This window comes from Manis javanica, chromosome 8 (genome assembly GCF_040802235.1).
Source record: "Manis javanica isolate MJ-LG chromosome 8, MJ_LKY, whole genome shotgun sequence".
Lineage (NCBI taxonomy): Eukaryota > Metazoa > Chordata > Mammalia > Pholidota > Manidae > Manis > Manis javanica.
Genome location: NC_133163.1, coordinates 21,643,643 through 21,670,736, shown reverse-complemented (window position 1 = coordinate 21,670,736; position 27,094 = coordinate 21,643,643). Strand labels below are relative to the sequence as shown.

The window sequence follows — 27,094 nt, the reverse complement described above, 5'->3', positions numbered from 1 at the left end:
TCCAGCCCAAACCCATGGGCTTACAATAGCCCAGGAAGCATAAGACTACTGAGATCAACAAATCTGACAGCTCACCAAAGGAAACTCCTTGTGTATGGGCCTCAAATAACCTGACACATATGAATTAATATGACATTAAACCCAACTAAAAATATTAATCCAGAGAAAGGTGATTCCAATGAATAGGAAGTTTCTCTATCATGTTTCACTTGTAAGTAGGTTAACTTAGTTCTACCTAACAGATAAGTTTCTGAGACACAGAGGGAATCAAACATAAATGTGTACAATTAACTTTGATACTTCAGAAATATCTCAATTTAATCACCTCTATGCATACCATTGTAAACAAATGAAGTATGCAAGAAAAGACCATTATGCACAGAAACCTTACAGAAAATCTTTCTTTTTCTTGTGGACATCCTGCTGCATTCTTCCGGATCTAAATCAAATATCATGCCTTACAAAAAAACCTCCTCATAGGGCCTCAACAGAGGTAATCAGCAATCCCCTTTTCACCAGGAACACGTTGCTTATATTTCTAATAACCTATTTATTTCTTCCTATCTCCTAATAAACATGTTTTTAAGTCTCCAACTACAGCAGCCTTTGGTCATCATCATTCATATTAAGTGCTCATTATTTCTAAGTCACCAGACAGCATCTCATATATAATACACACATAAGGCAAGAGATTATCAGATCATTTCTCAATCACAAAAGTTTGGGTCTTCCCAACACATTTTTTTTTAATTAATGATTTTTAAGGAATAGGTAAAAAAATACAATCTCTTTTTATCTCCCTTCAAATCAGCCCCTTCTTCCTGACTTTCGTGTTTTTCCCAATGGCAAAACCACTAAGTCCTTAGAGTCTCCTGTGAGCCTTCTCTCTCTCTCATGTACACTGCAGTCTTGTGCTAATTCCTCCACAATATATTTTGCATTTGTTACCACTACCAATGTCCTTCTTCAATCCCTCTTCTGCTCTTATTGAGACAATTACAATAGATTCCTACCTGGACACATTTCACAATCAATACTAAGACAGACTCTAATAACAGAGTTTTTAAATATATAAAGAAAAGAAATCACACCTGCAGACACACAAAGTAAATAGTTGAATATTTTAACAATCTTGTATCACTTATGGATAGAAACAATAAGGATAAATAAATCACCTCGGACAAAGAATACTGTGAAACAATTTGGCGTATGTGACATTTATAAAACATTTCAAGGTAAATGTAAAGCATACCTTATTTTCAAGTACACATGGAAAATTAACTAAGATAAAACAAGTGTCAGTAAATTTCGAAGGATCAAAATCAGGGAGAGTATATTCTATGGCCCCAAGGGTATTAAGTTAAAAATCAATAGTAAAATACCTAGGAAATTCTATATGTATTGGAAATTAAGTAGTATACTTCCTAAAAATTCATGGATCAAAGGAGAAATTATAAGAGAAATATTTTCTAATTCACATTCAATGATTAAAAAAATACAACATATCAAGTTTTGTAGAATGCACTTACAATATTATTAAGATGAAAATTTATAACCTTAAATGATTATATTAGGAAAGAAAGGTATTAAAATAAGGCTCCCAACTAAACAATCCAGAAAAAAAAGAGCAAATGACTCACTAAGTAAAAGGAAGGGAAAAATAAGATAAAGATCAATAAAACATTAAAAGACCAAGAAAAATATTTTAAACTCAAAGATTTTCTCGGGAAATATTAATAAATTAATAAAACCCACAACAAGACTTCTAAAGAAGAGAGAAAATAAATTACCGATACAAGAATATAATAGGAGGTATCAGTAAAGATAATATAGAAATTAAAGAATTAAGAAGAGGTTTTTATGAAAAATTTTAACCCAATAAATTTAACAAATTAGATGAAATGAACAAATAGCTTGAAAGGCACATATTAATAAAACTGACAAAAGAAGAAGTAGAAATTCTGAGTAGCCATATATCTATAACTTGAGCTTCCCAAATTTCCAAAATGAAAACTACAGGCCCAGAAGGCTTCATCAATGAATTCTATCATATGTGTAAAAAGAAATAATACAAACTCTACACAAATGCTTCAAAAAAATAAAAGGGAAAACATAACTTATTTTAAGAGAACATATTGTTACACTATTTTATACTTACTGTTATATTAACATTCAAAACGCATAAAGACATTATAAGAAAGGAAGCTATAGACCAATACTCCTCATGAACATACACTCAAAAATTCTTAACAGACTATTAATAAATAAAATTCACATGCAAAAGGGAAAGTACATTTTGACAAAGTGTAGTTTATCCCAGGAATTAGTTCAGTATATTAAGGCTAGTCTAATATGTACTAGAGATCCCAACCAGTAGAATAAAACAAGAAAAAGGAAAAAGGGAGAAGCAAAACTGTCCTCATTTGCAGATGACATGATCATGTACAAGGAAAACCCTGATTACTAAGGAACCAAAAACAATAAAAGCTACTGAAATTAATAACTTGGTTGACAAGCTTAACCAGGTTGCAGGATACAAAGTAAATGATTTACAGGGTGACAATATTGATAATATTTACTAAAAGAAAAACTGGCTTGTAAACTAGTGTTAAATATAACAATCTGTAACATGTATAGAGATCATACAGAGTTCTATCTGTAAGTGCAATAATTAGATTCTATTGTACTATTAAAAAAATACAACAGCTCCTCTGACTTTTACTAATGGCAGAGTTTATATATTTCAGTTGCACTAACCAGCAATTATTAAAGGGTGGTTTGGGGACCATATGACACCCCTTAATAATAATACTAAGATATTATTTGCCTTATTCACACTCAATTTCTCATGAATGAAAAGTGCTGTTTTTCCAGATGTTACATGACATGTAATAACAACAGATTAAATGCAGAGGCAACCAATCTTTTTGTACTGGGAAATAGTTAAATTCAATTAATTTTATGCTAATATGTAATGGGTTTATAATAATTATTTCAAAGGAATACTTTTAAATATTCAGCTTTAACATCATAGATATTGATACATATAACATATATTAATAAAAGCTCTTTAAATTCTCAAAAATTTTAAGAATGTAAAATGGTCCTTATCCCCTAAAAAATAAGAATCATTGCAATATAGCAGTGAAAAATTTTTAAGTAGTACATATGGTGAGAATAATCTTGATCACAAAAATGAAAAACAAAAAATTTATTTGATAGGACTACCATATGTTAATGTTTAGTTTTTCTTAGTGGGACAATATATTAACCTTCTTTATGATTCTTAAATTAATAAAGTTCACCAATAAAGAAGACTTAAATCCAACAAAACGTAAGGCATACCAAAGATTCCCGAACATGCTGTTTTTCTTCTTCCCATCATGATACATCTCTAGTAGAGCAGAACAGAAAAGTAGTTTTCCAAGTCTCCTATCTAACTTTTAAAGTGAAGTATAGCTGACATAACAGACATAGTAAACCCTGTCCCACGTTCTCCCAAATTCTCTTCCCCTTAACTCTATTATTTTCACCATTATGTGTACAACCTTCTTTTATTACATTTTTTTTGTCACCCCACTCAAAATAATATAAGCTAAACAAGAGCAGGAATTTTTTCTGCTTAATTCACTAATGTATCACCAGCACCTATAATAATGCCCAAGACAACGTAAGCACAGAGTAAACACTCACTGAATGAGTATCTGTTGAATATGTTTTGTCATTATACCAGGGAAGAGCAAATATGTCTTACTTACCAAGTTAACACTTGCAAACGACCAACAGACACAAGTGCTACGTATACAGGAGGGACAGAGCAGCTGCAGGAAAAACTCTCAAGATGGAACGGTTTTCTCTTCCAGACCCAGAAATGAAGGAAGATAAGAAGGCAAGAGACATAAAAAGGAGACAATTTGGAAACACTGTGAACTAGAGGCAAGAAAAACAAGTTTTCTTTCAATCTTAGGATTCCATGAACCAAAGAAAAAGAAAAGTAAGAGCAGCCAACACACCTCTCTTCTCCCGATGTATTTCTTCCAGAAGCTGCTCTTGTCTTTCTATCTGTTCAAAGAGACACTGGAGCTCAGATTCTTTGTTTTCCGTCAGATTCCTGAGTTGTTGTCTGTACAGCATCAACTGGTGCCGCAGACTTTTCTCTCTGTTTTCTCGCTCTTTCAGTTCCTCACAGAGCCACTGAAGTTTAGTCTAAAAAATAAACAAATAAATAAATGCCATTTATAACTAGTTTTTTAAAAATCTAGAAAACAGTAGTATTTATTGAAATATGAAATAAAAAGTCATAGTGAGCTAAATGATAGTAACTAAGAAATCTAAGCCAAAAAAATACCCAGAGGGTTTTAATTTGCATAATGTTTTATATCGGTTAAAAGCTGGTACAGAAATTAAGTCATGATTTGGTACACTATATTACCTTTGGAAAGGCAATACTATAGAAAAGTTCAGCCTGCTAAACTTTCTATCATAATACAATTAGCCCCCTAATTTGACATACAAGGCAGTCTAGTATATCATTTGAAAATAAAAAACACTCCAGAATAGAACTGGAGTCTTGTTATAAAGGAGAATTTTACTTCAGAAATTTAAAAAGAGAATAAAAGTCCTAGTTTTGGTTCCTAAAAATGTATAGGCCCAAGGGTCCAGCTAATCAAATAGAGAGAGAGATCCTCTATAGCATGAAGGAGATAAAGTCAATATTTTTCCACATTTAAAAGACTAGGATATTCAATCTAAGTAACTCTCCTTTCCATAGATTCTAACTTCATCATCTTTAATATGTAAATAATTAGAGCGGGTGAAAAAAAAATTTTTCTTCTACTTTCAATAGAACAGGATTTCAGTCAGATCTTAGGACCTGCCCAAGTGAGGCCACCCTTCAAAGTCTACTTGATTTTAAATAATCTAAAGTCTTTATTTCAATAAATCACAAAATGAGGTAAGCAGTGGAGTAGAAGGGAAAATTAGGCTAAGCTAAGGGACAATTTCCCTGGATAGCACTCATCTGTAAGAAAGTTCTAGGCCTCCAGAAGTCAGGGAGGTTCTCAGGACACACCACAGCATGTTAACAGTAGCTGTGATAGAACAGTTTAGGCTATGATGAAGTGGGACTGGGATATGGCCCCTAGACTGGGGGCTCCCCACATACATCAGCTTTCAAACATCCCCACAACTGAAAAAGAGGCACAGTTCCTTTGGTGAGAAGATCTGTCTAGAAAACGGTACCTCTGTGACATAAGACAGATATCATCATTAGTCAAATTAACAAAACATTATACAATATCATAAGATAACTGATGTATATATCAATTACTTGTGAATTTGTTGGGTGGGGGGGAAATCATGCTTGTAAAGGCAAAACTTAGATCATATTTACTAATATAAATTCTTATCAAAAACAAACTTGATAGAAGTTCTAGGTCTCCAGAATAATAGAGTTCTGAAGAACTATTCTTTAATGAAATACCTGTAACTACTGAAAAAAAATTTTTTTAATTAAAGTCTCTAGAAATTGTTCTAAGGCCATATAGCAAATGAAGAAACATGTATTCAAGAAACTCTATCAGATTTCATTAACAACCTCAAATTCTGTGGCATTTGAGCTATCACTGACTCTCACCTTTCTACCCTACGTTATAAAAGCTGCACTCCTCATCCCAGAAAGGTACTGCCAAGAAGATAGGGCTCCCTATCCCCAAGTTCACCGTCAAGGTATCTGACATTGTGACATAGAAAGATATTTTTTCTTTTTTCTGTGGTTCCTGGCACAAAGCTCCTAAAGCCCTTGGAATTTCCAGAGTGATAGAAGGACCTTTATTATTCATAACAAGCCCTTTTGATCGCTCCTGAGTTTATGCTAATGAGGTATCTTTAGAAGGGGTCCCCAGACAGCCTCAACATGGACCTGGTGATTAGCAAGTAGGAGCCTTTCAGCTCTACTCCTGAACCTCTAGAAAGGCGGTAGGTGGGCAGGGAGAGTTTGGAGATTAAGCTCTATGAAGACTCTTGATGACAATGAGATCTGAGAAGCTTCCAAGTTGGTGAACAACACATCCACATGCCAGGGTGACGTATTCCAAACTCCCTGGGGACAGAAGCTCCTGTGCTAAGGACCATGGACCTTGTCCTACACACCTCTTCATCTGGCTGTTCATTTGTATCCTCTGTAATTAACTGGTAATAGTAAGTAAAGTATTTCTCTTAGAGCTATGATTATAGCAAATTTTTAACCTGTGAAGGGGACTATGGGAACCCCTGATTTACAGCCAGGTCAGATAGAAGTGTAGGTAACCTGGGGATCCACTACTTGATTAGCATCTAAATTGGGTTCAGTCTTGTGGGACTGAGCCTTAGTCTATGGGATCTGCACTAACTCTGGGTAGTTAGTGTCAGACTGAATTAAACTGCAGGACATCCAGTTGGTGTCTGAAGAAAATTGGAGAATTATTTGGTGTGGAAAACTCACACCTTTGGGTCAGAGTATGTGAGTAGAAACAGATCATAATAATGACTATATCTCTGGAAGGGCAGACAGACCACTAGGATTTTTCAGCCTCACAGCTCTAATTTGTGGAGACTAAACTCCTATCAAGTGAGTGGAGATCCTGGGAACTGCCTCCTCCACCAATCCCCGCCAATAGGCTGACCACTTCTCCTTAGACACAGCAGGTTGAAAATACTAGGGTCCTAACTGTCATTTCCCCAGATTGCTTATAATGCTGTGGTATGAATATAGATATTTTAAAATACTCTACTAATAAGCAGAATTCAGCAACACATAAAAAAGTTTTTATAGTATGACCAAGCTGGATTTATCCCAGGAATACACGGTGTTGCCATAATGAAAGATCTGAATATCAATTATAATATACCATATTCATATGGGGACAAAAGCCACATGATCATACCAAAAGGTGTAGAAAAAGCATACAATGAAAATCAATAACGACTCTTCATGAAGACACTCAAAAAACTAAGAATAAGAGAAAAATTTTCAACCTGATAAAGATGTTTATTAAAAACCCACAACTATTATCATACTTAATGGTGAAAGACTGAATGCTTTCCCCCTAAGACTGAAAGCAAGAAAAGGATGTCTGCTCCTACCACTTCTAACATTGCATTAGCAGGTTACAGCAGGACAATTATACAGGAAAATGAAATAAAATATATATTGAAAAGAAAGTATTAGATATTTTTGCATGTATCTGCAGATGACATGCCCCATATAAAAAAATCCTAATGATTCCACTAAAAAGCTATTAGAACAAATAGAGAGTTTAACAATGCTGCAGTATATAAGAGCGACATACATAAATCTTATTTCTATACATTTGAATGATCAATGCAAAAATGAAATTAAAAAGAGAATTGTATTTACAGTAGCATCAAAAGGATAAAATACTTAATACACTTCCAAAAAATAGTGTAAAACTAATACTCTGAAAATTACAAAATATTGCTGAAAATAACTAAAGACAACCTAAAGAAATGGGAAGCTATCTCATGAACATAGATTACACTTTATAACTGTTAAGATGGAAATACTCTCCAAACTGATCTATAGATTCAACACAATTCCTATTAAAACCCCAGCTAGCTTCTTTGAAGAAATTGACAAAGTGATCCAAAACTTCAAATGGCATTTGAGGGACCCAGAATAGTCAAAAGATTAAAAAAAGAAAAAAGGTATTGAAAGAGAACAAAGTTGGAGGCCTCGTACCCATTTCAAAGCTTACTACAAAGCTACAGTAATCAAGAAAATGTGGTACTGGCAGAAAGATAGACAGATAGATCAATGGAATAGAATTGAGAGTTGAGAAATAAACCCTTACACATATCCTCAATTGATTTTCAACAAGGGTGCCAAAATAATCTGATGGGAAAAAAATAGTCTTCAACCAACAGTGCTGAGACAACTAACTATCCACCTGAAGAATGGAGTAGGTCCCATACTTCATACAATATACAAAAATTAACTCAAAATGGGTCAGAGACCTAAATGTAAAAGGTAAAAATATAAGACTCCTAGAAAAAAACATAGCCATAAGTCTTTGTGACCTTGGTTTGGTAATGATTTCTTAGCTATGACACCAAAAGCACAAGCAACCAAAGCACAAAGTTTATAAATTAAGACTTCATCAAAATTTAAAACATTGTGAGTCAAAGGTCACAATGAACAAGTGAAAAAAAAACCTGCTGAACAAGAGAGAGTATTTGTAGACTATATATCTGAGAAAAGATTTGTATCTAGGATACATAAAGAGCTCAGTAATAAACAGAGAAATAATGAATTAAGCAAAAGATCTAAATAGGTATTTCCCCAGTGAAGACATATAAATGGTCAATAACTACGAGAAGATGCTCAGTATCGTTAGCCATCATAGAAACCCAAGTCAAAACTGCAGTGAGATTCCATTTCACATACGTCAGGATAGCTATAATCAAAAAGACAGATGATAACAACTATTGGTATATATAGAGAGAGAAACTGGAATTCTTATATACTGATGGTAGGAATGTACAATGGTGCAATCATTCTGTAAAACAATCTAGCTATTCTTCAAAAGGGTAGAACATAGTTACCACATAACCCAGAAATTACATTCTTAGTGTATATCTAAGAGAAATGAAAACATATATTCATGCAAAAAAAAAATGTATACTGGAATTTTCACAGCAGCATTATTCATGATAGCTAAGAAGTGGAAATTACCCAAATGAACATCAACTGATAAATGGATGTAGAAAATGTGGTATATCTATACAATGGTCTATTATTGGCAAGAAGAAGCGAAGTAATGGTACAAACTATAACACAGATCACCTTGAAACTATTCCACTACATAAAATAAATCAATCATAAAGGACCACATACTATATGATTCCATTTATAAGAAATGTTCAGCCAAATCTATAAAGACAGGATTACTTGTTGACTAGGGTTGTGAAACTAGATAGGATGGGCAGATTAGGAGACAATAGCTGAAGAGTCCAGATTTTTATTTTCTGTGATGAAAATGTCTGAAACCCTTGTGATGATTGCAAATCTCTATGAATATACCAGAAACTGTTGAATATTACATGATAAATAGGTGAATGGTATGGCATGTAAATTATGTCTCAATTCTGCTGTTACTTAAGAAACAAAACAAAACAAAAAAAAGAAGAGAAGAGAAAGGTGAGATAAAAACAAAGCTAAAAGGATCACGGGAAGATGGCGGCGTGAGTAGTTCAGAGGAAATGTCCTCCCCAAAACACATATATTTATGAAAATACAATAAATACAACTATTCCTAAAAAAGACACCAGTGGATGCAGTACAACAGCCAGGATAGATCTACATCTGCGAGAACTCAGCATCACATGAAGGGGTTAAGATACAAGCCGTGGCCAGGTGGGACACGAACGCTCCCCCACCCCAAAACCCAGCGGGAAGAAAGGAGTCAGAACAGGGAGGGAGTGAAAGCCCAGGACTGCTAAACAACCAGCTCTAGAAATCCGCACCCAGAATGCAGACACAAGGTGCACGGGGTGCTGGATATTAGAGAAACGGAAAAGCAAAACCTGTGGGCAGGTCCCCGCAACTGATGCCCCTGAGACAAAAGAAAAGCGAGTGCTTTCTGCAAGTCTTAAAGAGACAGGGACCCCATAGCTTGACGGGGGAAACTTAGGTGCCCGAAACGGAGGCAGTGCAGCTCTGAAGCCCCTCACAGGACTAGGCAGCCTGCCAGTTCTTCCTCCAACTGGTGCGGACCCTGACATACAGGCCCAGTAGTAGGAGAGTGGGAGCACACGCCGGGGGCGGAAGCGCTAGAAGGAACCGAGAGCCCGTGTGCCGCAGGGCTAGCCCACAGCAGTGCAACTAAACAGCCCAGGTGTGGCTCGTGCGCACCGGTGGCAGTGAAGCCAGAGCACGGTAGAAGCCTGCGCAGAAAAGCCCTACACGCACTGGCAGTGGAGCCAGAGGGAACAGATGCGCTCCAAGGAGCCAACCAGAATCCCAGCCCAAGGCACAGCCGCCTGGGCCAGATCCAAAGGCCGCTGCTGTCACACAGCTGCCCGGCAGGGTCTCCACTAGCACAGAGGAGTGCACCTGGCAAGCCTGCCACTCCCCGCACGGCTCAGCGCTGCTCTGACAGACTCCCTGACAACAGCAGCTTAGGAGATTAACCCACAACCTGCCTACAGCCACTGCAATCACCATGAAAAGGCAAAAAAATCTGGTCCAGACCAACATAGTTACACCTGAGAAAGGATCTGCAGAGGCAGACGTAACCAGTCTCCCTGAAAAAGAATTCAAAATAAAAATCATACACATGCTGACAGAGCTGCAGAGAAATATGCAAGAGCTAAGGGAAGAAGTCCAGAGGGAGATTAAAGACGTCTGGAGGGACATCACAGATGTCCAGAGGGAGATTACAGAAGTGAAACAAACTCTGGAAGGATTTATAAGCAGAATGGATAAGATGCAAGAGGCCATTGATGGAATAGAAACCAGAGAACAGGAACACATAGAAGCTGATGCAGAGAGAGATAAAAGGATCTCCAGGAATGAAACAATATTAAGAGAACCGTGTGACCAATCCAAAAGGAACAATATCCACATTATAGGGGTACCAGAAGAACAAGAGAGAGAAAAAGGGATAGAAAGTCTCTTTGAAGAAATAATTGCTGAGAACTTCCCCAAACTGGGGGAGGAAATAGTTGCTCAGACTACGGAGGCACACAGAACTCCCAAGAGAAGGGATCCAAAGAGGTCAACACCAAGACACATAATAATTAAAATGGCAAAGATCAAGGACAGGGACAGAGTATTAAAGGCAGCCAGAGAGAGTAAAAAGGTCACCTACAAAGGAAAACTCATCAGGCTATCATCAGACTTCTCAACAGAAACCTTACAGGCCAGAAGAGAATGGCATGATATACTTAATGCAATGAAACAGAAGGGCCTTGAACCAAGGATACTGTATCCAGCAGGATTATCATTTAAATATGAAGGAGGGATTAAACAATTCCCAGACAAGCAAAAGTTGAGGGAATTTGCCTCCCACAAACCACCTCTACAGGGCATCTTACAGGGACTACTCTAGATGGGAGCACTCCTAAAAAGAGCACAGAACAAAACACCCAACATATGAAGAATGGAGGAGGATGAAAAAGAAGGGAAAGAAATAATCATCAGACTGTGTTTATAACAGCGCAATAAGCGAGTGAGGTCAGACAGTAAGGTAGTAAACAAGCTAACCTTGAACCTTTGGTAACCACAAATCTAAAGCCTGCAATAGCAATAAGTACATATCTCTCAATAGTCACCCTAAATGTAAATGGACTTAATGCACCAATCAAAAGAGACAGAGTAATAGAATTGATAAAAAAGCAAGACCCATCTATATGCTGCTTACAAGAGACTCACCTCAAACCCAAAGACATGCACAGATTAAAAGTCAAGGATTGGACAAAGATATTTCATGCAAACAACAGAGAGAAAAAAGCAGGTGTTGCAATACTAGTATCAGACAAAATAGACTTCAAAATAAAGAAAGTAACAAGAGATAAAGATGGACATTACATAATGATAAAGGGCTCGGTCCAACAAGAGGATATAACCATTATAAACATATACGCACCCAATACAGGAGCACCAATATATGTGAAACAAATACTAACAGAACTAAAGGAGGAAACATAATGCAATGCATTCATTTTGGGAGACTTTAACACACCACTCATCCCAAAGGACAGATCCACCAGACAGAAAATAAGTAAGGACACAGAGGCACTGAACAACACACTAGAACAGATGGACCTAATAGACATCTATAGAACTCTACATCCAAAAGCAACAGGATACACATTCTTCTCAAGCGCACATGGAACATTCCCCAGAATAGACCACATACTAGGCCACAAAAAGAACCTGAGTAAATTCTAAAAGATTGAAATCCTACCAACCAGCTTTTCAGACCACAAAGGTATAAAACTAGAAATAAATTGTACAAAGAAAGCAAAAAGGCTCACAAACACATGGAGGCTTAACAACATGATCCTAAATAATCAATGGATCAATGACCAAATTAAAATGGAGATTCAGCAATATATGGAAACAAATGACAACAATAACACAAAGCCCCAACTTCTGTGGGACACAGCAAAAGCAGTCTAAAGAGGAAAGTATATAGCAATCCAGGCATATTTAAAGAAGGAAGAACAATCCCAAATGAATAGTCTAATGTCACAATTATCGAAATTGGAAAAATAAGAACTAATGAGGCCTAAGGTCAGCAAAAGGAGGGACATAATAAAGATCAGAGAAGAAATCAATAAAATTGAGAAGAATATAACAATAGAAAAAATCAATGAAACCAAGAGCTGGTTCTTCGAGAAAAAAACAAAATAGATAAGCCTCTAGACAGACTTACTAAGAGAAAAAGAGAGTCAACACACATCAACAGAATTAGAAACGAGAAAGGAAAAATCACAACGGACCCCACAGAAATACAAAGAATTATTAGAGAATACTATGAAAACCTATATGCTAACAAGCTGGAAAACCTAGGAGAAATGGACAACTTCTTAGAAAAATACAACCTTCCAAGACTGACCCAGAAAGAAACAGAAAATCTAAACAGACCAATTACCAGCAACGAAATTGAATCGGTAATCAAAAAACTACCCAAGTACAAAACCCCTGGGCCAGATGGATTTACTTCAGAATTTTATCAAACTTACAGAGACATAACACCCATTCTCCTTAAAGTTTTCCAAAAAATCGAAGAGGAAGGAATACTCCCAAACTCATTCTATGAAGCCGACATCACACTAATACCAAAACCAGGCAAAGACCCCACCAAAAAAGAAAACTACAGATCAATATCCCTGAAATACTCAACAAAATATTAGCAAACCGAATTCAAAAATACATCAAGAGGATCATACACCATGACCAAGTGGGATTCATCCCAGGGATGCAAGGATGGTACAACTTTCAAAAATCCATCAACATCATCCACCACATCAAAAAAAAGAAGGACAAAGACCACATGATCATCTCCATAGATGCTGAAAAAGCATTTGACAAAATTCAACATCCATTCATGATAAATACTCTCAGCAAAATGGGAATAGAGGGCAAGTACCTCAACATAATAAAGGCCATCTATGAAAAACCCACAGCCAACATTATACTGAACAGCAAGAAGCTGAAAGCTTTTCCTCTGAGATCAGGAACACAACAGGGATGCCCACTCTCCCCACTGCTATTTAACATAGTACTGGAGGTCCTAGCCACGGCAATCAGACAAAACAAAGAGATACAAGGAATCCAGATTGGTAAAGAAGTTAAACTGTCACTATTTGCAGATGACATGATATTGTACTTAAAAAACCCTAAAGGCTCCACCCCAAAACTACTAGAACTGATATCAGAATACAGCAAAGTTGCAGGATACAAAATTAACACACAGAAATCTGTAGCTTTCCTATACACTAACAATGAACCAATAGAAAGAGAAATCAGGAAAACAATTCCATTCACAATTGCATCAAAAGAATAAAATACCTAGGAATAAACCTAACCAAGGAAGTGAAAGACCTATACCCTGAAAACTACAAGACACTCTTAAGAGAAATTAAAGAGGTCACTAACAAATGGAAACTTATCGCATGCTCCTGGCTAGGAAGAATTAATATCATCAAAATGGCCATCCTGCCCAAAGCAATATACAGATTTGATGCAATCCCTATCAAATTACCAACAGCATTCTTCAATGAACTGGAATAAATAGTTCAAAAATTCATATGGAACCACCAAAGACCCCAAGTAGCCAAAGCAATCCTGAGAAGGAAGAATAAAGTGGCAGGGATCTCGCTCCCCAACTTCAAGCTCTACTACAAAGCCACAGTAATCAAGACAATTTGGTACTGGCACAAGAACAGAGCCACAGACCAGTGGAACAGAATAGAGACTCCAGACATTAACCCAAACATATATGGCCAATTAATATTTGATAAAGGAGCCATGGACATACAATGGGGAAATGACAGTCTCTTCAACAGATGGTGCTGCCAAAACTGGACAGCTACATGTAAGAGAATGAAAGTGGATCACTGTCTAACCCCATACACAAAAGTAAACTCTAAATGCATCAAAGACCTGAATGTAAGTCATGAAACCATAAAACTCTTAGAAAAAAACATAGGCAAAAATCTCATGGACTTCTAGGCTCCAGAACTGTGAGAAAATAAATGTGTGTAGCGTAAACCACCCAGTCTGTGGTATTTTGGTATGGTAGCCCAAGCATCAGACTAATACTATATGACCTATGGCTTCAGTTTACTCCTAAGAATCACTTATTCCACAGCCATATGAAAATAAAGGTTATAGTTAGATGCTTTTTATGAACTGAATAGACATGGAGAATGTATCATTACTCCTGCAAAACAAAATATCAACTTGTAGAAATTTAATCATCCAATAATAAATTATGAGAATCAGTGTTTGTCAGAGAAACACCCAGGATCTGTCATTAAGTATCTTAGAAAAACAGGTTGAAATACAATATTGGAATAACCTTACCAATTCCAAATAATAATTAGCTGGCAAGGCTATTAATCACTGTGCAACCACTATTCTATGACCCACTTGCATCTTAAAGATTATATAATAGGCTCATTTATTTAACTATATCAACAAGTATTTCTAAATAAACCAAAATAGAAGAAGAATTTCTCAATAAGGCAGTTTTTTACCTATAGTTGACAATCTGCAATTAGATGGGAATATTCACAAGTATCTAGCAAAATAACCCCAAATGATTTTTTTAATCTGTAAGAATCGTCTAGTGAGATTCAGTATTATAATATATCAAAGTGACTAAGGAATGATGCAAAGCTAAAAATCAAGGAAACCAGAAAATTTGAATAAAAAGATTATATAGCTGATGGGTTTAGCAATAATATTAGGACCCATAATTTTGCTGCTTTTAACTACTAAGCTTCCTTTGTCAAAACTCGAAACAGTTTCGAGAGGAAATGTTTACACAAGAACAAAAGCTAAAGAAAGAGAAGGGCCATGTTTTGGAATGTGTTAGACCACCAAAACAAGAATTAAACCATAACTGCAAAATTCAAATCTAAATGAGTCTCAAAATATAAATATAATTATTTCAATAATACTTTTACTTTTCTATTTAATAATGAATAAAAAAGAATGAAAAAAATCTCCATAACAAGACATATTTAAAAATACAAAATACTTTTCTCCAATTAAACTGAATGCATTCCATGTACACAATCTAAAATAAATTTTCAACAAATGAATGAGGATACCTAAGTATTTGTACCTCATTTCCATGTGTACTCTAGAAGGATAAAATACTAAATGACTATTCACATCCTTCAATGAGAATAAGATACAGTGGGTCTAAAACTTCTCACACAATGACAATTTTAAAAAATTTACATCACTAAAAAGATAAGATTCATAAACAGATTTATATTTAAGGCAGATTACACAATCAATGGAAAGAAACAATTGCACAGAGTTCAGAGAGCCAGGTTCTAAACCCTGCCCAGTAACTAACTAGCTTTCTGTCCTGAGGTAAAACAAAATTCCCAGGGCCACCATCTCATCTACAAAATGAGGAAGTCAAACTATATGATCTCTAAAGCTGCTTTATTTATCCTATTCAAAAAAAAAGCCTGGAAAAACAAATGCTTGTCAGCACCTAGAACATATAATACTAAAAAAGTATGACTCTGTGGGATAACAAACAGGATAATAAAGAAAAATCCCCGAATAATTCAGAAGTACATTTCTTACCTATGTAATCTTAAAGTGTATTGCTCTGATCAAATAAAGCCAGTATTTGAGAATGAATATAATCACTGATATCTAGTCTACTTGTTACTGATGCTTTGATGATATTTAAACTGAGGGAGTAACACAAGCAGGGAAATGCAGCCAGCTTAGTCACTTTTTTGAAAAAAAATTTATTGAGCATTTAGGCAAGGATTGTGTTTAAGTGCTAAGGACGCATTAGAAGCAGGCTAGGCACAGGTTTTCCCTTAGAAAGCAGGCAGATTAAAGCAAGAGAGGGTTAAATGGGAATTTCAGTATTTCCAATTTCAACAGTGTCTCAATGTTTCAAATTTCAGCAGTGGGATAAGGGCCAAGAAGGAAAGGATTTCTACAGTGCAAGCAGCAAAGAAACTGACCTTTTTACATTTTAGGGACTAATGAGTACTGGATCTCAGAATTAAAGGTGTTCTCTGTAAACAACAGAGCACTTAGGATCCTGCCGTGTGCTGTAGAGCAGCTGACATCAGCTTTTCTTTTATTCCCTATCATAAAATGACAACTTACAATGTGGGATAAACAGTGACACTTGCTAGTATTGACCTGACAGTGACTGCCTGCCCTAGATTTGATAATGTGTTCCTGTTTTCTCACTGTGAATATCTTTGGTACTTCCCATTTCTTCCCACAATTTGAACCTAACTCGGATCTGTGCCTTTGTCCCTTCTTCTCTTTGGTCCTGTCCTGTTCAAATGGAAACTTCTGGGTATCAATCCCTGTGGTGGAAACTCTTTCAATACTGCTAGTTTGCCTGTCTGGAACCCTGTATGTCTATTTCTTCAAATACCAACCTTTGGGATCTTCCAGTTTGTTTTGAAAATTCTGGACATCTTCTCTATCATCCTCTGGCATGCCATTAAACATCACTTGCATATTGTCACCAAACTATTACTCGAGACTGTCCCTTCCTCTGAATCTCTACAATTTCCTCAATTCAGACTTAGACCCTCCATTACCCAGAGCCCTGGGTCTAACCCAAGAACCTCTTATTTAACTGGCCTTCCTGCCTTTGAAAGACCTACCCACCTCTAATCCACCTCCCACATCACTATGAGAGTGATGCTTCTAAAATATGAACATGAACACATCGCTCTTCTGTTCAAAACTCTTTTGTGATACCCAAAAAACACAGAGCGGGACCCAAGCTTTGAAAGTGGCATACAATGCTCTTCTTGATCCACTCAATCTCTATTCCTTCTAGAGCCTCATTCCTTCCATTCTCAGTCTCATACTTTCATAGTGCAGTATTATTTCCAAATCAGGGGATTTCTTTGCATTTATCATGCTTTATCTTCCTTACCATTCCTACTGTTGACTCTGCCTGCATGCACTGCCTTCTATACCTGGCTAGCTTCAAGGTTCACATGGGACATCAGCCTCAGCGGCAGCTGCTGCATACCTCTAGCACAGCTCTCACATACAACACTGAAACTATCCACGTAAGCGTCAGCTTTTCTGGAGAAAACATGTTCTTCAAGTGGAAGGATCACATCTTAATCTGTTTTTATGTCCACAGCATGTAATATAGCACCTGGGACATAGTAGTTACTCAGTAAATTCTCTGTTAAAATGAATAAAATTTTGCTCCTCAAGTGTCTCGTCAGGATTTATGACAAGAACAAATCCCTAATCAGGACTCCTTTCTTGGCATTCCTTAATAATCACCACAACCCTCTTCCTCCCTGTAATATATTGTTTTTACCATTCATTGGTTATTGTTTCTGAGATTGGTCCAACTGTTACTTGGACTTTATGCCAATCTTATGCTATGATACGAACAAAGCAACAGTGACACAATCCCCAACTCAGTCCTCCAGTTCTCCTAAGATTAACACTAACAGAAGAAATTCATTTGGCAGATTTACAAAAACAATTACCAAATTGCCCTCAGAGGTCCTTCTAATACTGCAAGATGTCAGCATGGACTAGTTGAACAGCAATTCTACTTTCCATATAGTTTTTGTCCTCTGATTTCAGATCTTATCTTCAATACTTATAGAGCTATCTAGTCATAGTTCATGGGAATTACAGTATTGTAGCCCATCAATAACCCAAGCCATCTTTCTAATAAATAGACTCAATTCCTCCTTAGTCAGTTGGTCAGTGTGGTATTGTTTATCATGACCCTTTTACACTGTAGAGGAACAGTTGTCTCATGCAGTATTAAAACTGGACTGATCAGAAGTTCAATCCCATTAAATGATAAGGAAAAACTGCTCAATAGCTCCCAAATTAAAGAGCTATGATTAACAGTCATCTCTGGCTCTCATAATTTAACTGAACCACAGCAGAGAAAGCTTTCTGTTCACAAATGATAAAGATTTTAACTTGAAAGAAAATTCCAAGTACACTGCTCTTGTTGTCAGCCAGGAAAAAGGAGAAAGAGAAATGCTTTGTTAACACACAACAAAATGTTGTAGCCAAAAAATTCTGAGACAGCAAAACATGCATATTCTAAATTTCCTACACAGTTGGCATAAATACAAGTTTGTACTTGGTTTTATCAAAAATGGTTAGGAATGCACAGGATTGCTGTACTTAAAATAGGAGAGAATATTTTACAAGAGTGGGTAAATTTATGTTTAATCATAGTACTGTTAGTTTCTTATTAAGACTATTTTTCCCCCTACACCTTATTCACCAATCTCCAGGCATTATCTGTATTTACTCAAATATTTTCATCTTGTTGACATTGTTATACCTACAGTTAGCAACTGGAGAACTTCTACATATTTTCCATATGACTGAACTGAAATACTGCATTTTTGCAGAAGCCTTCTGTGATATGCTGGCAGATTCAAAACCTCTCATCCTCCCAGCACAGAAATCATAGTGAGTTCTTCTTTCTTCTGTGTTCCTTTGTCAATGTTTACATATTTCTATAATAACATAACATACCTTAATATTTTCTAAATTTGTTTACATCTCCGTGTTCCCTATAAACTTTCAGGGCTTGCTAACACTTACATCCTGTTTCTGTTCCCAAACAAGTACACAATCAATAAATCTTGATTCAATGAACAAAGGCTTTAGATGGCAAAGCACATAATGGTAAGAACGTTAATTGTGAACCTGACATGGCATGTAATCCATTTTCTCATTCTCTGTATGACCCTGGAAAAGCCATGTACCTTCTCTGAAATCTCACTTCCCTAATATTTTTAAATAAGGATATTGTACAAACTTAACAGTTCTTTCATGCAATAAAATTCTAAATTAGACTACAATTGGTCAGGTTTAGAGTACAGTTTGTTTTATAAAATTTAAGTGGGATGGAAGATTTTCTACTTTATTATCTTAAAGCTGAAAAAATCTAGTCTAAAAAGGAATGCAAGTGCTTAATTTTGATATTTGGATGAACAGATTATCAACATCTTATGTGATCAGAATTTTCTACATATTTTAATTAATGATTTTCCAAGTAGATCGATCTATGAATATAACTGATGATTATCCCATAGGGTAGAAGAATCTTCTTGATAAAATTAGCAAACTGTTCAATTTTATTTATACTTCCTTATTTTCCCTTAAATTTAAATCACAATGCCAAAGAACCATGAAGCAAAAAAGTTATTTTCAGAACATAATATTTATCCCTCCCATTTTGTAGATGAGGAAACAAACCCCCAGAGAGGGGAAGGGATTTGCTAGAGCCACAAACATCTGGCAGGCTTTGAGCTTACCCTCAGAAACCAAAATACATACAGTATATGTGTGTACATGAAGGTTGGTTACAGATGCCCTGACCTTTATATGCTTTTAGAGATCCTGTCTATCCCAAGGAAAAGGCAAAAGAATTTGTCTTTCTGACAGTCTAGTTTAATATGTCAACAGTTTTACCTTTATTTTCTCATTCCATGACTATATATTTAAGTGAATTTTTTAATGGAACTAAAGGAACATGGAGATTTCTTAAATGCATTACAGTGATATCTTTCTTAGCAATGAAGTATTATAGCTTCATATGCTCAATATGTGACAACATGTATGGCTATCCCAAATACGATGCTTTGAAGATCATGATAACTTTAGGATTCAAAGATTAATTACCTTGCTTTCTGCTAACCAGCGATGTGGGTCATAATTAATATCAGGACCAGACGAGAAAACCTAGGAAAGAGAGGAAATAGTGTATTAGAAGTGGGTTTTTCTCTGAAATCAACTCCTATAAATGAAAGTCTTCAAGATAACATCCAGAAGTTTAGTCCCTAAACTTAAGGGTTTAAAAAGAAGAAAGTTCATACCAAGTGCTCAACAAATTCCAAACCACTGCTTAACATGTCTGTTTATGTAAGTATGTATGCATGTATATATTGACAGTAAATATTTAGCTCAAATACAGAGACATGAATCAATTCTCAATTGCTATCTTTGCTAGAATCTCTGAAGGCTGATGTCATGGTGTTCTGCATAGCTAACCTGCCTCATTAAACCTGCTTACTTCATTTTTGTTTCTTCTCAGTCTCATTCCATGTAATGTATTTCACAGTGGATTAGATGTAATTACACAGAAATTTAATTTTTTGTCTCATTTATCCTTCTTTATTTTTATGGGATGAGGGCCATTCTGTCTCATATATGGTTATATAGAACTGACAGAAACTAATCAACATGACTTCAGTCAAACACAGCTTTGTATGTCACGATGGGAACAAAATCCTACAATAAATACGTTGTCTATACCAGCTGCCTGAATTCCTTTACACCAGCTCATTTATAAAATCCCTTCCCATCAGTTCTGCCTCTTTACTGATAAAGTTGTACTCAGAGGTTGCCAATGACTTTATGATTATAAACACAAATTTTTTTTTTCAATTCCTACTTTCTTTGAACCTCCTTTCTGTATAGAACCTACTTTCTATGATACTTCTACAGGACTTCTTTCTAGAAATGTTCTCCCCAAGAATATCCTATTCTGCTGTAAGAAATCTCTATCTCTATTCTCAAATACTTCTGGATAGTGCATACACATCACTCCCCTAAGGAATACCATTAAGAAATTCACTTAGATACATGGTGAACCTATACTGAGGGCTAACCACACACCATATACACGAGCATTCTGTTCTTACCTCCAACCTTTCTTTCATCCACTTTTCTCACCATCTAAATCTCACCCAACTGTCATGGCCTCCCTGCCTTTTCAGTGAAACTTCCCCCAAGCACTCTAGTTTATAGTGTTTTCTTCTTCTTCTCACTCTGCTGTGTTGAATATTTATAAACATCCATTCATCATTGATTATGATATGCTTTTATTATTCTTTTTCATTCATCTATATCATAGTCTTAATTAAGTCTTCAGTGACCTAAACATTATGCTCAAGATTAAAGTCTAAAATAATTTGAAATCAGTACAAGTAACATTCCTGTCTTGTGATTTGCTTTACAAACTTATTAGTTTAGTGTTTGTGATAACAGCGATAAATAGGTTTCAAAGTCTACTATGACAACTGCACTTTAACAGGCACTTGTTATAAAAACATAAAGGTACAAACACATATATATACATACATGTATATATATAATGAATATATTATTTAAAAAGCCACCACATAAAAATGGTAGGTAACATTAGTTGTGTATCTACTAAGAGCAAGATACTTCATACTATAATGTGCACCTTCTATTCCTTATTTCACTTTATCTTCATAATAAGCCAACTTATAAATGGGATATGAATTCTTAGATAGAATAGAGAATACATAACTCATTCAAGGTCATATCTCAGCAATTTGGAGAGATGCAGTTTGAACCTACATTTATCTTTATCCAAAGCCTATCCTCTTTACACTCTATAAATGAATGTTCAGACCAACTGCTTTGGGAAAGCTCTTGAATTATTAGATGGTCTGTGAAAACGATGTATCTTTAATTCAGACACTTGCCTAAGTGTTTTATAATGATGGTGGTTTATTGTCTGTCCTTAAGTTTTTAAACAATACATGCATTTACTAAAGTGGATTAAATTATAAATATGGTGGCTAAAAAAAGAAAAATGTAATTAGAAATAATACCAATATTCCCAAGGACTTTTCTCAAGCTCATTTGTTACATATCTATTATTCAATTCATTCCACAACATATTTAGTCACTCTCTCAAAATGGTCGAAAATTTCAGCAGCAATATTTCAAAAATCAACAAAATGACAAAGAATAATTAGAATTACAGAATTTTTAAAAACATTTTACAAGGACCACCACTCTCCCATAGATCTCTGAACTATAAAGCAAAGAACCAATTTTATTTTTACCACACCTTGGGTGGTTTCATTTAGGTGAGAGCAAATGTTATGTTCTTGAGTATTCATTTTTTTTTAAGTTTATCAGAAACAAAACAAGTTATTAATGAAAAAAGACCTACAATGAAAAAAAATATATACTCTTAAGAAAAAAAACTTAATGGAATTTCCATCCTTTTAGATTGACTTTCCACCCATTACTTGGATTGAATCAATCTTTCTCTAAGGGAGGAGGCATAGAGACTCATTGGCACCATTAATCCAGGCCTGAGAGCCTGTTAAAGAAGGGGGTGCTTTTCAAAATATGTTGGAAGTACAACTTGCACCTCATAAAGAAATAATATATATTTAAGCAACCTGCAATCTGTACACTACGTTTTTGCCTTTAATTGACCATAACAAGGATTATATATCTTACAGCATGATCCAAATGTTCCCATTTGTACATCTCTACTTAATTGAAAACAAGCCATCCTGACACAAATCCTCAAACATAGAATAATTATTACATTGCTAATATGTGCTTTTTTAAAATGAAATTAAGATTTCAAGGCCACACATCCTTTAAATATATGTAAACAAGATGAATCTTAAATGAAAAAGGCAGCATTCCACAGGGAAAGAATAAGCCATCAACAATACAGGCCTTATAACAGGACTGAAAGGCTTAGTTTTTCCCCTTAAGCCAGTTCCTTCTCACATCTGACTCTCAGTCCTCTCAAACTGGATCTGAGTATTTTTTTAAATCTGTATAGAAATACATATCATAGAAATTCCATCAACTCCACCAAATTCTACCAATTGAGATATTTCTGTGAAAGTAGAATACTAAGACACCTTCAACTGCAGGAATTACAGTTTCAATTTCTTTAAAACACCACTTAAGAAAGAAAAGGTGGAGGAAATGAGAAGGAAGAGCAGGAAAAAGAGGGTAAAATAGGATGTGAAGGGAAGATCATTTCCCATAAGGAAAAAGATGTACAAGAGAACAAAAAGAAGAAATGCTTAAAATGTATGTAAAAATACATTGTGCTTAACATAATACTATAATTTGAGTCCTGTCATAGCATCAACTTAAATAATATATGGGGGTAAATGATGGCTGAACTGTACTGTGTTATGATTACACCATATCAAAGCAATGTGATACTTTTTGTATGTGATATAGTAGGGTTAGGACCTAGAGCTTACCTTCAAGGAATTAAGAACATCCATGGTTACTTCTGCTTTTATTTATCATTTAACTAGAATTACAAGTTGAGAAGCAGTATTCGATTTTAAAGATAGAAAAGCTAAATTAAATATTATTTGTTTAAATGGTGAAGGCAAATAGCATAGTGGTTACTTGTTTAAGCTTCAGAGTTAGACTACCAAGGCTGGAAGTCCTACTTCTAGTATTTAACTAGACATAAGGCCAGAGGAAAGCTACTTAAGCTCTCACCTCTCCAAGCCTTGCTTTATCTTGTCTTAAATGGATTTAGTCAGAATACTAAGGATAGGGTGGTTTTAGGAGTAATGGGACAGAATATATACACAGTACTTACCAAAGTACCAGTAATATAACTAGTTCTCAGTAGATGTTAAGCAGTAATATAATACAAAAAAATGGCCTGAGATAATGAAAAATTCAAAATCCAGGCCTTTGGATTCCAAGCCTATTTTTTTAAGTCACCAATGCTGCCTCTCTTATAAGACATTTTATTTCACAGAGTGAGAAACAGACAATTCAATGGAATAACAGCACACTTTTCTCACCATGACTGTGCAATAGATTCAGTACCTCATTCTAAAAAATGCCAGACATTATTTTGTTTCATAAAACTTTCTAGAATAAAAATGTATCTACCATGTAACCATGCATTAAAATCTTATTATAATTATATATTAGGAAACTAACTGAAAGGCACAATGAGAACTCATAATTACTTTCAATTTCTCCATTGAGTCCCTGGAGAAGGTTTTACAAGCTGCATCAATTTCCTTTCCTATCACACCAAGAATGGATTCCTGTTCTGTCTCCAGACAAAGAAGCTGATCTTTGAGCTGCAATCTGGCCTCTTCCATCCTCCTTAAATGCTCTTCTTCATTGCTTAGAAGTTTTTCCTAAAGTACGGATAAGAAATAAAAACAGGACGCAACTGTTAAATGGAGGCAAAAACAACTGTGATGTCTGTCTGTACAATAAACTCAGAGAAGTGTATTAAAAAACAGATCTGTTGGTCCCTTTACTAAAATAAAACATTCTGTCTACTCATTAACTGAGGTCAAGTTATAGAGAATTCAGAAGTAGGGCAGTGAGGGACCCTTAGTGGATACTTGGCTAAGAAAACTGTAGTACTTCTACAGCCATAAGAAAAAGAAGTTGAAAAAAATATACTTTACTATTTAAGTAACATAAGGCCATTAAAGAATAGGAGAGTAAAACCTGATACCACAAACCGACTTTGAGCTTTCAATAAATATTAGAGAAGCACTAATAGAAAATGCAAAATGTCAAAATAATGTTAAATTACTTCATTTCAGGAAAAAATAAATATTACTACCTTTATTCATCAAAACATAGTTTTTTTAAAAAGTCTAGGCTTTCAAATGCAGTTATACTACATAAATGCTTTGAGTCATGAAAATTTGACAAAAGCAAGATGGAGGTTTCAAGTAAGCAAATACAGTTCATGAAAAGGAATTTCTATGGAACCTTTAACAGATTACAAGGACTTGGAGGCGCCCAATCATTATATTACATACTTGCATTACTTGAGAAATTCAAGTGGTATTGCACAAAGCTTAGAGGAAAATAACAGAATCACTAGAATTGTTAAGCATAAACAGTGGACCAAAAAGTCATGATGGATAGCTGGTTTAGTCTTCAGTCGTTACCTCTTTAATCATCTTTACCTACCCTAATAAATACAACAGAATCAGGAAGATAATGCAGTCAACAAACCCACCTTGAATTCAAAATAACAAACAGATATGCTCAATGAAAATTAATCATGAAAGGTAGAATGGTATTTTAGCAGAATAATCACACGATATAACTCCTTTCAATTCAATTTGCTTTTAAAAAAACAAGCAAACACCCTCTGCCCAAAAGAACAGTCTTTCACAACTTGTCTTCTGTCCCTGTCTCCAGCCTCAGCTTCCACCTTTCCACTCTCTCATACTTTACCTACCTACAGTTTCTCAAATATTCCTACATGCATCTCCTCCGACCACATCCAACCTTTACCACTCAACTTGAAGTTGCACTATTTCAAAATGGAGCTGGTAGCCAAGAGACAGCGTCAGTCTTGATGAGTACATAATCCTGGTCTGGATTTTATCTTTGCAAATTTAGAAACTAGATTTTCTTTTCTTTTTGGTACTGTGAATGGAATCATCTTTCAGCAGAAGAGTAACATTAAGCTCACAAGAGACTAATGTACAAACGAGAATGCCACTCAATTAACTACATTAGTTTACAATGGAACCATAACTGCCATATGGATCAGAATGCTCATGTCAGCATAACCGGTTCATTTTCTCCCTGTAGACCAGTCTAGAGGGGAAGGCAAATTATAATCAGAATGCGGCCTAATGAACAGGAAATCGGAGCAGGGGGAGCTTGTTTTATGAAACAATGTTTAAGTGGCACCACGCCAACAGTAGCCTGACATGTCCAGCTACACACCAGGGATTTACAAACCACAATGAGTGTTCCATTCTCCTGGGTAGTGTTTGGACGAAGAAGACAGACAACTCCCTAACTTTCCCCTTAGTCCACATTCAGTTTCTGCCCAAACTCTCCCTCCTGATACAGTGTCTCTTTAGACATGTCAGTATCTTCATTAAGTCTTGCTCTCATCTAGGAGACTTTCAGCAATATTAACATCCTGGCTCTGAACAGTATCTGATGATTTTAGTTTACTTTTGAGAAAGCAACTTAACTATTAAGTCCCTAGGTGAGAATACTTGTCTCTGCATTACTGCTACATACCTACAACCTACACTTCTTATCGTTCAAACTTTATCCTTCAAGACCCAGGGTTCTTTCTTTGCTGATCTCCCAACACAGAATTTTCCCACAGCATATTATTTATATTATAATTTTAAATGTATTGAGCTGTCCTATAATTAGTTTCTGTTCCTGTCTCCCTCAATAAACTGCTTATTTCAGGAGACAACAAACATGTTTGTAATCATCTTTAAGCTCTCCAACATTGTTAAATAAGGGATTTAAACATTTTTGAAAACTCAAATTTAACACTGTAAAGATTCTTTTAGCAATTATCAAATAAACTCAGAGGCTACTGAAATGTTCTAGGTTTCCTCTACACATGCATAGGCATCCAGATTGCTGAAGTATTCTCCTGGTGTGAAGTATTAATAGAGAAATACTCTGTCAGGATACTAATGTATTCAGAGGATAACTGTTACTATTCTAAATCCTGGTAATTCATAATGATGTTCAAAGTGATCTTTTATTCCCCCTCTGTTCCCTTATAGCCAGCTTCATCCACTATCACTTTTCTGTGCTGTTACTTGATTCTTATTAATACTACAAAACTATTTCCATAGTTTAATATTCTTAAGAATGTTGATATTGTAAGAAAAGGTTCTAGAAGTTCAATTTCTTTAGCAAAGACTGAAAATTTCATTATGCACTTCACTATACTCTGTAAAACAGCATGCCATGTCCAATCTCCCTCTGAAGTAAAACTCAATAGAACTATTAACTCACATGGTCCTTAGAGATCAGTGAGTTCAACTACCTGTTTTTTTAGGAATCCCTCCTTGGACATTGCATACAGATGGTCACCCAACCCAGGCATGACCAACACAAATTTCAGGAAACAGAGTACTTGAAAAAACTAAAATCTCTCCATTAGTCTAAGTGCTATACTCAAGAACTAAAGTAAACAAATGAATCCCCCTCCCCTATAAAGTCTTCTAACATTTCAACAAAAGGTCCATATTCTTTCATTTAACTTGGTTTCAGACA

General features: G+C 35.5%; 1 protein-coding gene across 7 annotated transcripts in view; it reads right to left on the bottom strand.

The window, feature by feature from the left end:
* The window catches only part of CEP128 (centrosomal protein 128), a 397,887-nt gene that overhangs the window by 201,960 nt on the left and 168,833 nt on the right, over window positions 1-27,094 (bottom strand). For 6 of the 7 annotated variants that reach the window (XM_073242024.1, XM_073242028.1, XM_073242029.1 and 3 more), the window contains 3 exons: window positions 24,040-24,216; window positions 19,925-19,984; window positions 4,014-4,206 (listed from right to left, as the gene is read on the bottom strand). In XM_073242024.1, coding sequence (XP_073098125.1) covers window positions 4,014-4,206; window positions 19,925-19,984; window positions 24,040-24,216 — 430 coding nt within the window. Of the gene's footprint in view, window positions 1-1,897; window positions 3,857-4,013; window positions 4,207-19,924; window positions 19,985-24,039; window positions 24,217-27,094 lie in introns of those variants that run through there. The other variant, XM_037018503.2, reaches the window with a different exon arrangement.